Below are 11,978 nucleotides of genomic sequence, written 5' to 3'. Positions count from 1 at the left end.
TAAAAATTATTAAGATCTAACTTCTCGATTACTTTTTCAAATGGACGTATCTGCTTATGCAAACAAAAATTCAATCGTCAATTTGTCGAAACTCTTAGCATTTCGAAGTAAACTAGTAACAACATTTTGTTGGAGAAACCCCCCTTTACCCTTTTCTAACGGTGGTGTTAGTTTGCGAGGGAGTGCTAAGAATTTCGACAAAATGACGTTTGAATCTTTGTTTGCATAAGCAATTACGTCTCTTTGAAAAGGAAATCGAGATAGGCCCAGAACACCATCCTGATTAATTCTGATTTGGTATTTTTAAGATTCCTGATATTTGTAATACAAAATATCTGGCAACCCTGCCTGATGGAGAGTGTGCGCCCTCGCCAGAGATGCACTCGTTCGATCAAAGGCAACAGCATCAGCAGATTATGCGCCTCTATCGTCGTCATCGATAGAGGTTAGGTTGGTGGTGGTTCTCGCGAAGTGGAGACACTCAATTTTATGGCCCATCATCATCACCGCTGCGCCGCCGGTGCCACCAAGAAGGAGCCTATATGATTGTATGCACAAAGTAGAACTGGAAAAGCGAGAGCGAAAGAGAGCGATGATTTTTATGATTCAAACGAACGAACCAACTTCGGATAGACGACGACGGCGGCCACGGACACGGGACCGGTTCGTAGCAATTGGAAACAGTTCAGCTTCTTCAGTTATTTCTTTGTTTCGCACGAGTTAAGTGTACTTAAGTGGAGCTCCGGGAGCGCAATCTAACTACGGTCTTGGTAGATTGGTGTTTCAGTTGAGAGTTGAGAGAAGTGTGAAGAAAGGACTTGCTGGTGCGTTGTTATAGGATATCCGGACCGACCGACCGGAAGCTATTTAGCTATTTAGTGTGATTGACCTGTTGTTGTTTTATTCGCGGAGCGGATCAGGCGCAAGTGCGGCTACCTACGTGTGGATTATTACAGCACACCGAAAGAACGGAAAAACCCCCAAGGTTCTCCGAAAATCGAAAGAAATCAGGAATACCTACTGAAGCAGAATCGGTAGTGCGGTGTGTGCAGGCAGGAAGCAAGCAATCCAAAAGAATCAACAAAATGTCTGAAGCGGTCGAAGTCGAGCAAATCATCGAAACCAAGCCAAGAAAGGTAACCATAATAATAAGCATCATCAAAGTCAAAGAGAGCTCTTTTCAGTCCAGCCTCAGCATCCACCCCAGCAGCAGCAGAAGCAGCACTGAGCACAATTTCGGATTCGAACTCGAACCGGTGTGTGTAGGTCTGTCCATAATTTATGGGGCGTTTGTGTGGGGGGCCCACGACGGACACCCCAAAGGAGATTGGGAGAAAAAGTGTGGCTTATCGTTTCCCGTATATGGCGACCAAGTGGTGCAATCCAGCACGGCGGCGACGTCGTCTGCCCACTCGGATATTTATTTCGAATTTATTTTGAGAGGCCACTTTCCTGATGGCAATTTTGGGTGCATCACGTGGCCCAGTGAAGGCAGTGGGAGATGTTTTATGTCTTCCCACACCTTTGGCCTGAACCTGCTGCCTGCCCATTATTAATCCTCTGCATGTGCAGAACATGAACCAGAACATGGTTGGCTGTATCAAATGACCAGTGGAATAAGTGCGTTTGGAATTGGTAACAGAACACCCCTAAGTAAGGGTTCTCGCCGTAGGGCATGCTGGGGTGGAATATTGATCGATGTGGTTGAATATAACCTCAAAACAGCCACACTGATGTCATAACGTGGGCGGAGGAGATTGAAGTAGGGTAAGTGGAGCCAGTCATCATGTGGCACTCCAGTGATCCAGTTTTCGGCCCCAGGACCTAGCTTGAAATTGAAATAAATCGTGGTGATGTTATTTGCGTAGATGTTCTGACGTTGTTTCGATATAAATTTGGTAAAGAATTTAACAAAATTGAAGTTTACGATCGGACCAATTAGAGGACCACTAGTGCCATTAACTGGCACACTTAGCCTATGCAAAGAAATGTTGGGTTCAATTAGGACTGTGTCCATGTCTGAAAATCCCAGTGTGATCGATCGACCGCAGAACTCAGCCACGGTTGTCAAAATCTAAGTTTATGTCTGTCAGAAATAACCACGCTCGGATAGCAGGGCCAATCGATAACTTTCCATCTGGTTGAATTTAACTCGGCAAAAGGGACACAGCCTTAGTCAACGACGAAAGAATTGTCTATATTGTTCCTGAGTAAATTCCTTAGTAAAATCGTCATGTTCCCTACAGAGCATATTCGATACCCCGGTTCAAGTCTTATCAAAAGTTATGATAAAGAGAAATTTTGAAATTTAATAGAAACGGTGCATAGTGGGGTATTTTTCCTTTCTAGCTGGCCAAAACTAATAACCCACCCCAACCTGTCATACCCGCAAAATTGACTCTATAATGTGAAGGAGCCTGGGATTTATCACACGATCTGCAGCTCAGTAAGCAAACACGGTCGCATCTAGGCCATCGAGCCCCGCGTATCATAACACAGGACTTGCAATCGAGTTGTTGATATTACCATACAAACCCGGTGACGGTGACGATGACGAATCACGCAACCAGTTCTAATCGAATTCTACTACCTTTACTAGCGCGCATGGGCATGATTGATGGAAGCCTTTTATCATACAATTTGTTTTACCAGTTCGCATTTTATCGGGCACTCAACTCGGGCGATCTACTCATTGTAAGAGAAGCAAGCATCGACTGAAATTTCGCCTATCTGATAGGTTTCAATCTTGTTGCCTTGTTCTCCAGTTCAGCGTTTTGGGAGCTTAAGATTCAACGGTTCTCCTGGTCTTCTAGTGGGTCTGTTTCAAAATCGATCCTTCATGGTGATATCCATTTCAACGTATGCTTATCCGAATCTTGAGAATGGCAACAAATCAATTAATCGGAAATGCTTCGACGATGACCAACTTTACGTCAGTGAGTCACTCAATACTTTGTGAGGGCATTTTCCTGCGTCGAGTGAGTGATAACGAGAGGGATTTTCGTTATTGCCGATAACGATTATCCATCGATTAACCACGCTGAACGGTTCGCCAATACTATGGTGGTTTCCACATCACTATCTCGGTGTTATTACGAACGCATTTCAAGATAAACATTTCCAAAGGTCCTATCTGCATTGATCGATTCTCTTCATCGACTTTCTCTTTTGTCAAAAACTCAGCTGCAAAACCTTTCCCTGTTGTATTTGACGTTTTGGACGCTAGATAAGAACCTCCTTTATCAACCTATGTAGTAGCATGAGCGCGAAATCTGTTTGCATAGCAGTGGCTATGAAAAGAGAAATTCGATGAAGAGAATCAAAGCAGATATGACCATTTGAAATGTTCATCGAGATTTGGACGCATGAATAAATAATCCAACGAATTAGATATTCGTCGAATATCATTTTAATGGTCCTGAAGTCGCAAATGAGCAGTTCCACGCCAAATGACTAATAGTTTCCTGTCCTGACGCCGATCTAAAAATTTCGGGAAATTATAATCGACGCGGGGCATAGCAAGCCGTTCCATAGCAAGCCGTTCCATAGCAAGCCGTTCCATAGCATAATTCTCAATGCAATGGTAATCTAATAGCATAAAAAGAGGTACCGTCTGATAATGTCAGTGCATGGTGGTACTGAAATCTGTAATTTGTGATAGGGAAATCACTTTTCCCACCACAGAAAAACCCCGTTTTCTTATGCAAAATGATGGACGAGCGTCCACAAAACGCACGAAATCTTTGAATGAAGCAATATTTAGTGACATTGTTTTACTCAATCGGTAGATAAAAGATGTACCGAGATTTGGGAGGGATTCGAAGCTAAAATGTTCTGATCGCGAGATATTCGTGATCAATTTTGAAAGTTCGCAGAAATTGTGCACCCCGTTTTTGTGTGTGCTTTTATTTAGCGTTTTCAAGCATTTCCTTTGGAATAATTTCCCTTCATAAAAAAAAAACAAGTTTGAGATTATCTCTGGGAGTCCCTAAAAATGCATTTATAACAGTCTAGAAATTCTCTGCAGATCAATAAAATAAAAGCATTAAATTCATCCTTTGATTTTCTTCGAAGCTTCCTTCCATAATTATTTTTAAAAAAATACTTAAATTCTCTTAAGAATCCTCAAGCAATTCATCCCAGAACTATCATGGAGTTCTTCTCTAAATTCTTCAAAAATTTTGCTTAGAAATTTTCCTTAAATTCTTTAGAAATTTGTTTCGTGATGTACTTGGAATTCTCTTAAAATTTTCTCAGAATTCCTTTGGAATGTTACCTATTCAGAAATTCTACTCTAAATCTGAATTCATGCAAGTGACTTGCAGTGAAAGTCTGAAATCTCCAAGAGGTCTTTTTAAAACTCCCGTTAGTTTTCTCTGAAATACCTATCCTTGACATTCATTCTAAAATTTATAATATTCTCAAAATTCCTTTGAAACAAAAAATCTAGTCCAAGAATTTTAAAAAATTTCAAGGGACCAAAATCTTATTATTTCACACGGCGCTTATAAATGTACAAGTTTAAGCAGAATGATACGAACTTCGATTGTCATGACTGGGTTAGGGAAAACTTTTTTTCATGAATACAGTGATAACATTATCACGTTTTACTTGTACGTTTTTTATGGCAAATTGGAAAAGTATTTATTTCAGCAGATTCGTAGAGTTATTTCCTATCGATTGGTGTATTTGGATTTCAATTTCATCAATAGATGACAATGTTAGAAGTGTTCAAAACCTGATTGTACGCAGTCCGGCGCGAAATAATATACCTACTTCTTCGGACAGGCATTAGGCATTTAGGATAATTCAGGTTGTGGTTTGAAAAAAATGGATTGTACTCATCAACATCAATAACAAATTTTGACACATGCACACTGCGCAGAAAAAGTTCAGTGTTGCCAGAGATCAGAAATGTTTTAACCGTGGATGCCAAACAGTGCCCAGGTGTGTCCAAGCTTGTTTTTGGCACACTGCGCGGATTGACCAACCCCTTGGTCGCACCCCCAGGACTCGCGTAAGAATTTAATATTCCAGGACTTAACCACATGTGTTTGCTTCTAGGTCATCACAAATTTAAGACAAACAATTATACAAAGTTTCATATAAATCAAAGAACTACTCTTATAGCAAACCACCACACGAGATCTCATGTGTTCTGCTCGTTGCGAAGCATTTACTGCTTACTAGTATTGAGTCCTTAAACCGGATCTAAAAATATTTAAAAGTATACTAGCTATCCTGTTCTCCAACTATAAAATTAGATTTTTAGCAAATGTGACAAGCCCCAACAACCTTCCACCGACTTCGACCCTTTTTATCCCAGCAATCCACACCACCGCCCGAAAAAAGAAAAGAAAAGAAGCCTGAACTTTTCCCGAAAGTTCAAATCAAAATAGAGTCTTAATCGCAATATGCTATACACCAGCAGCAGGAGTAGGAGAAGGAGGATATAGAACCTCCGGCAGAGCACTGTACTCTTCGTGCCATTATCCAATTTCTGCCGTCTCTGCTTCTGCTTCTGGCCTCTGGGCTCTGCCTGGACGTCCGTTGAGAGGTACACACATATATAACCAATCGACGACGACCAGTGTCGTCAAGTCTACGGATTTTTAGATTTACTACAGATCCACGGACCGAGCGGAAAATTCTCAGATTTTACAGATTTTAAAGGATTTTCGGAAATTGGTCATTAGAATTAGCCAGAGTCGATGTTATATTTAATAAGAGTAACGCAAATAGTGAAGCCAGAAGTACCAATCGAACTGTCAAGCGGTGTACCAAACGAAACCAAAGTAAACAAACATTGTTGTTCCCAGAGCCGGGGCCGGCAAGTATTGTATTCATTGCGGAAAATATTTTAATATTTTTTTTATGAAAAACATTATTTCGCTTCATTTAGTGCATTTTGGAATTGATAAATTATAACAAGCACCTGTTTGACATTGTTTCCAGGTCCCATAGTTGTTTTTTATCTCCCAGAACCTTCGTTACCGACATTGAGTTTTCCACTTCTGAAAGTCATCCGATGCTAGCGCAAAAAATGTGGATGCCGTTTACTCTGATGAAAAATCAATTACAAACAGTGCTGCTTGTGCGCAACATTTTCTCTTTGCGGGACTCTTATTATAACATCGACTCTGGGATTCAGCAATTATGAATGCAGTGGAAACAAATTTACCTATCTACGGATGAAAAGTTAACAACACTGACGGACGACGACGTGGATGGGTTTGGTTCGAAACTTGAGAAACCCGCAAAAGAAGAAAAAGCACACACACACACATGGTCGCGAACGTGGCCGGATCACGGATGCAGGCAGACCGAAAGCGAGAAAACCGGGTTTTAGTCGTACAACGCCGGGCAAAGAAGGGAGCGGGGGAGTGAGTGGAGTAAAGAACTCAATTTTTTATTATTTTCTTCCTCGCGGGCGCGTTCTCTTCCCTTTCGTATAGCGGTGCGCGGCTGTATAAGTAGCTGCTGCTATATGTATGGTGGTGGAGCAACAGCTTTCGATTCTTGAAGAGCAACATGCGCGCGGAGCGGGGTGCATGACCTTCCGACACAGCCAGCGCAATGTTGCCGGCTCGCTCGCTCGCATCCTCATCTTCCCGGTTTGGATGGCAATGATGGCGATGATGATGATGATGATGCACTATAGCAAGCAGGCGAGGCACATTGCTCTGCTACTACTGGAAAGCATGGCCTACTACCAGGCCCAGCCACCAGGCAACCTATATCGATCTGTCTCGTACCATCCCCCCACTTGGTAGCCCTTCTTGGTCGCAGTAGTCACCGGCGGCGTTGTCATCGTCATTGTACACACTGCTGCATGATGGTGGTAGTGTTTTTGGTGTTCTTGCTTTCGGTGGAGCTGGCCGTGTATTTAGTTCAAAATAAATCCGTTTCGCTCCTGTTTTACATATGTCTGGGACGGAACGGGATGGTTCACATACATGGACGCAAAATTACTCTTTCATTCGGTAGGGGAGTCCAGGGCTGATGCGATGGTCCGATGGAGAATTTGCAGTTTACTTCAATCTTTTGAATATTTTTAATAAAAATTTGAATCAGTACCATTTTTTTGCCAGTCAACGTTATAGTTATGTTATATGTTGACATTGGAACGTTATGTTATATCTCAGAGTGTCAACTACCCGGAAAATCAGGGAATTCATTTTTGGACCTGCAAAATCAGGGAATCTCAGGGAATTTAATTCAAATTCAGGGAAATATTGCTTTACAACAGAAACTAATAAGAATGACTGACTTCGCTAGTTTCAAACAACTGATTAACTCGGTGTAGAGTTTGAGGATGGTTTTTCATTTAAAATTTTATATAGAGTTGCGAACTTGTGGTTGTTCAATGATTGATGTTACATTTTTGCCAGTTGAGCAAAAGTTACTCTAACGCTAGAGCTTTTAGTTGTTGCAAAATTTAAGCTGCTAATGGGCATGTGCGTCTCTTAATAGATGTTACACCTAATTACGTATGACAAAATTTAACCTTCGAGTAGATTGATGCGTCTGCTCGATCAAGCTCTGTCCAACAAAAACCAATCCCTTACACACTATTTCAAAACTACCCAAAATTTGGGTAGAATCCATCCAGATCCGTCAAAACTGAACCTACCCAAAAATGGGTAAACTGTGTTGGGAGTGACAAGGTGACAAATGAACAACGTCGATCGGATTCATGTCAATATTGTTCATTTGCCAACACAGTTTACCCATTTTTGGGTAGGTTCAGTTTTGACGGATCTGGGTGGATTCTACCCAAATTTGAGTAGTTTTGAAATAGCGTGTAAGCGCATTGGAGTATAGTCGCTATATTCATAGTCTGGCGGATAGAATCTCGGGAACCAACTGAACTGTCAAATCGCCGAACCAATCGAGCAAATCACGACTAACAACAGAAAAGAGCACATCAGTTTTTGCGACCTTCGGAAATCCTTTTCTCGTGACTCAAGGCTCGCATACGCAAACTCAGTGGCGTCGCGTCCACATGTGCAACCTGTGCACGACACAGGAGTAAATAATTTAAAAAAGCGTTTAGATTTGTATAGATTTTATGGTCACATAGCTGTACTTCTTTACTCCAGACCACAAGTGACCATGAATACACTATTTTATAGTGTGGCTCCTATAAATCTTCGACCTTGGTTTGATTCAAAAAGGATTAAATTCAGTTCAGATGGTCTGCCTAATCCCTTATGCATTGATTTCTAAGAATGTCGATAACACTATCATGACAATACTCGTTAAATAGTGCACCTAAAAGCGATCTTTTTTGGGTGGCGGGTGGCAAGTTTGTGAATGGTCAAATGCCTGATGTAAGCCAAGCTGACCTTCTATCACCTCTTCAAATATACCACAAATTTTCCACAATGCATGGCGGTTTGCACCACTAGTTGTAATAGAAGCATTCAGCAGTCACACGTCAAACGGGAGCAACACGGAAACTGCAGTCTGGTACGCTTTGGACGTGTATCATACTTTGCTGACCGGTTTGAATGTGTGAGTTTAAATTAGAAGAACATTTGTGATGTGTGGGTGCCTAAAGCGTGCATTTCTCACTGTGCACTTGGATATCTGATTGCAGGCAAAAAGAGTAATGAAGAAGGAGAGCGCAAAGGCTCGCTCTCAGTCTCTTGTCAGTTGTAAATCTCTCAATCACCGATGGTTGCGCCGGTGCGCCTGTCAAAACTTATGAGCTTCCCTTGGTTCATTCTGATAGTGTTGTCCTGATGAATAAACAGTTGATTAGTTCAAGTTTGCTACCCAGGGGACTTCATGAATTTTCTCTAGATTTTGACACTTTTTTGTATCGAAAAATGTATTCGGAAGTGTTTGACGGATATTTACACTTCAGTCGAAAGAGTTAGCCTTGTGATAAAAACGAGAATTAGTTAAGTTTTGCAATTCCTCCTAATTCGGTTAGCGTGAAAAGGGCCATACAAGTTTTGTTTACACAATATGATAGGCCCTTCAAATGTTACTGTAGGTAGTGATTACTATAGTAAATGAGAATATGTTCCTCGAATTCATGGAGCATTGAAAACAAAAAAACAAAAACTAATATGTGGTGGTAAACTATAGCGAACAAAGTTTGGTGCACAGGTAAACAAATGAGGCACGCGACGCCTCTGCGCAAACTAACAACATCTTTGGGTTGGGGAGAGTTTCCCCTATCCGATGATGGCGGTAATTTGCGTTCGATTGGCGAGGAATGAATAATCAACGTTTTGTTTGTAAAAGCTGATAGGGTTTTTGATCTAATTTCCGTCCTACTAAGCACAACCCACGCTTTACTTCTCTTTATTGAATGGGTTATAACAATAAATGAAATGTTTCTACCTAAGATGACTTCTAAATTTATTCCCCTTTCTATAAGTACCGTTGAATTTGATAAAGAGCCATACATTGTTGAGATATTGTTAAAAATCTAACATTGCTTCTTGATTCCAAATTTGTCCTACGAGTTTCAATTCCGTCCAAACGCATTGAAACGCCATTGGATTTTCTTCGTCCTACGGATGAAGGTAGAAAAAGCGAGTTTGCTACGAGCGCTTCTTTTGTTTTGAGAACAATCAGTGTAAATATTCACACAATACGCTCTAATAGGCTTTGTGTTGTAGTTTGTGAACTAACGCATCGGTACAAACGTATTGCTGATTTGTGCACCTTGAAATCATTGATAATAACGATGTTTTCTGCTTGATAGAACGGAAATGGACGATTACGACGAAGTAGCGCTCTACCCTAGTACCTTTTCAATTTTTGATCTACAAGATATTGAATTGGTCCCGCTTTTTGATAGATCGAAATTCTATCCGCCAGACTATAAATATAGCGACTACACTTTGGAGCGCCTTTGAGTAAATGCAAGAATGATTAAGAGTTAAGCTGGGATTAGACACGGCTGATGAACTCAGCTTGATTAACTTTTGCGCGCCCAACGTCTAAATTTGCATAGATTTAAAAATTCAATTAGCTCTAAAAACATAATTTCTCAATATTTTTCTTCAAAACAAATTGCACTTTGTCGGGAATCTATTGAAGTATCATCTGAAAATATTTGGATCAATACATAATTCCGGAGTTATTCCGGATCCCGTTGGGGTTCCTTTTGGTCGGCATTCGGCTTTACTGTTCTGTAATATGTATACACACGATGAAAATCATGTTTTTTTTTCTTTCAAATGATGTTATTGTACCAATGGAAGCTATACCGACGGTCCACGATCACATTGGGCATTCCGGAAATGTTCCGGTGCCACCGGGGAAGTGGCCAAAACCCATCATGCGACATATCAAACTTCATGATTTGACAAATCTTGGCCAGTAATGGCCTTATTGAGAGTCCATGGTCACACTAGCCCTCCCAGACATGTTCTGGTGCCCCCGGGGAAGTGGCCAATTCTCAACAAGAACCAAAACCCATCGTGCGACATATCAAACTTCATGATTTGACAAATTTTGGCCAGTAATGGCCTTATTGAGATTCCATGGTCACACTAGCCCTCCCGGGCATGTTCCGGTGTCCCCGGGGAAGTGGCCAATTCTCAACAAGAACCAAAATCCATCATGCGACATATCAAACTTCATGATTTGACACATCTTGGCCAGCAATGGCCTTATTGAGAGTCCATGGTCACACTAACCCTCCCGGGCATGTTCCGGTGCCACCGGGGAAGTGGCCAATTCTCAACACAAACCAAAACCCATCGTGCGACATATCAAACTTCATGATTTGACAAATTTTGGCCAGTAATGGCCTTATTGAGAGTCCATGGTCACACTAGCCCTCTCAGACATGTTCCGGTGTCCCCGGGTATATTTTCAATTATCGACAAGAACCAAAATCCGTCGTGCAACATATCAAACTTTATGATTTTGCACGGCCAGTAATGGTCTCAGACAGTCCACAGTCCCATTAAATTGGCCCTTCCAGACATGTTCCACTGCCCCCAGCTACAAAGCAAGACCATGCTGGAGGCCGCTGGGTTCGATTCCCGGTCCGGTCTAGGAATTTTTCGGGTTGGAAAATTTCTCGACTTCCCTGGGCATAGAAGTATGATTGGACTTGCCACACAATCATATCAATGCAAAAATGGTACAGGCATCGAAAGCTCTCAATTAATAACTGTGGAAGTGCATCTAGAACACTAAGTTGGGAGCACGCAATAAGCTAATATGCGATATGCAATAAGCTTAAATGCGAAGAAGAAGAAGAAGAAGAAGAAGTAACCTACATAGTTTTGAAGGTGAAAGGGCTGTTTTTAAGATTTCCCACTGGAGGTATCCACCCGCAAATTAGTTTCTTGGTTAAGTGTATTACCGGAATAATTTTCTTGCTTAGCTAGGTCTCAAACTGTGCTCAAGACAAAATAAATATAATGGGATTAAAAACAATTGTTTCATATGTAAAATTTAATTCAGAAACTATGGCGTGAACATTTATTTAAATATTTTAAGATGTGTATTTTCTAGAGACGAACCAGCCCAAAGCTGAAAGTCTCTTTAATAAAGAAAAAAAAATCTGTGACAAGACTACTAACTAACTGTTTCTAAATCTATGAGTCGCAACATACTGATTTCTTCATATGGCCTTAAATATGTTGGCGCTATTTCGGTTCAACTTTTTACTATTCTAATTCAGATTTGTGTTTGGAACGATCTGAATATTTAATATTTGTATTTTTGTTTTGACAAGTCATGACAAAAGAGTAGTTCACAATTACAGGGCTGTTACAACAGGCGCGGATTTAGCAATTTTCGCGGATTTGTCGCGGATTTGAACTGTCAGTCGCGAAAATCGCGGAAACATTAAATGATGTCGCGAAAATCGCGAAGGGACTGATGTGCTGTCACAAAAATTGTGGAATTCATTGTAACCTTTCCGTCCCGGATAATTTAGCTGTCATCAATTTTGTTATTCATTTACCGTTCTCAATTTTTTGCCGGTTCAAACCAAA

General features: G+C 41.0%; 1 protein-coding gene across 1 annotated transcript in view; it reads left to right on the top strand.

The window, feature by feature from the left end:
- Positions 1 to 698: 698 nt before the first annotated feature.
- Positions 699 to 11,978, top strand: part of LOC135698775 (coactosin-like protein) — a 67,874-nt gene continuing 56,594 nt past the window's right edge. The window contains exon 1 of the mRNA XM_065218913.1: positions 699 to 1,136. Within this exon, the coding sequence (XP_065074985.1) occupies positions 1,086 to 1,136 (51 nt within the window). The 5' untranslated portion in view covers positions 699 to 1,085. The remainder of the gene's footprint in view (positions 1,137 to 11,978) is intronic.

Source organism: Ochlerotatus camptorhynchus, unplaced genomic scaffold (assembly GCF_037179485.1).
Source record: "Ochlerotatus camptorhynchus isolate MF236.1 unplaced genomic scaffold, CSIRO-AGI_Acam_v1.1 ptg000094l, whole genome shotgun sequence".
Classification (NCBI taxonomy): domain Eukaryota; kingdom Metazoa; phylum Arthropoda; class Insecta; order Diptera; family Culicidae; genus Ochlerotatus; species Ochlerotatus camptorhynchus.
The sequence above is the reverse complement of the archived record's forward strand: the minus strand, read 5'-3'. Positions and strand labels throughout refer to the sequence as shown.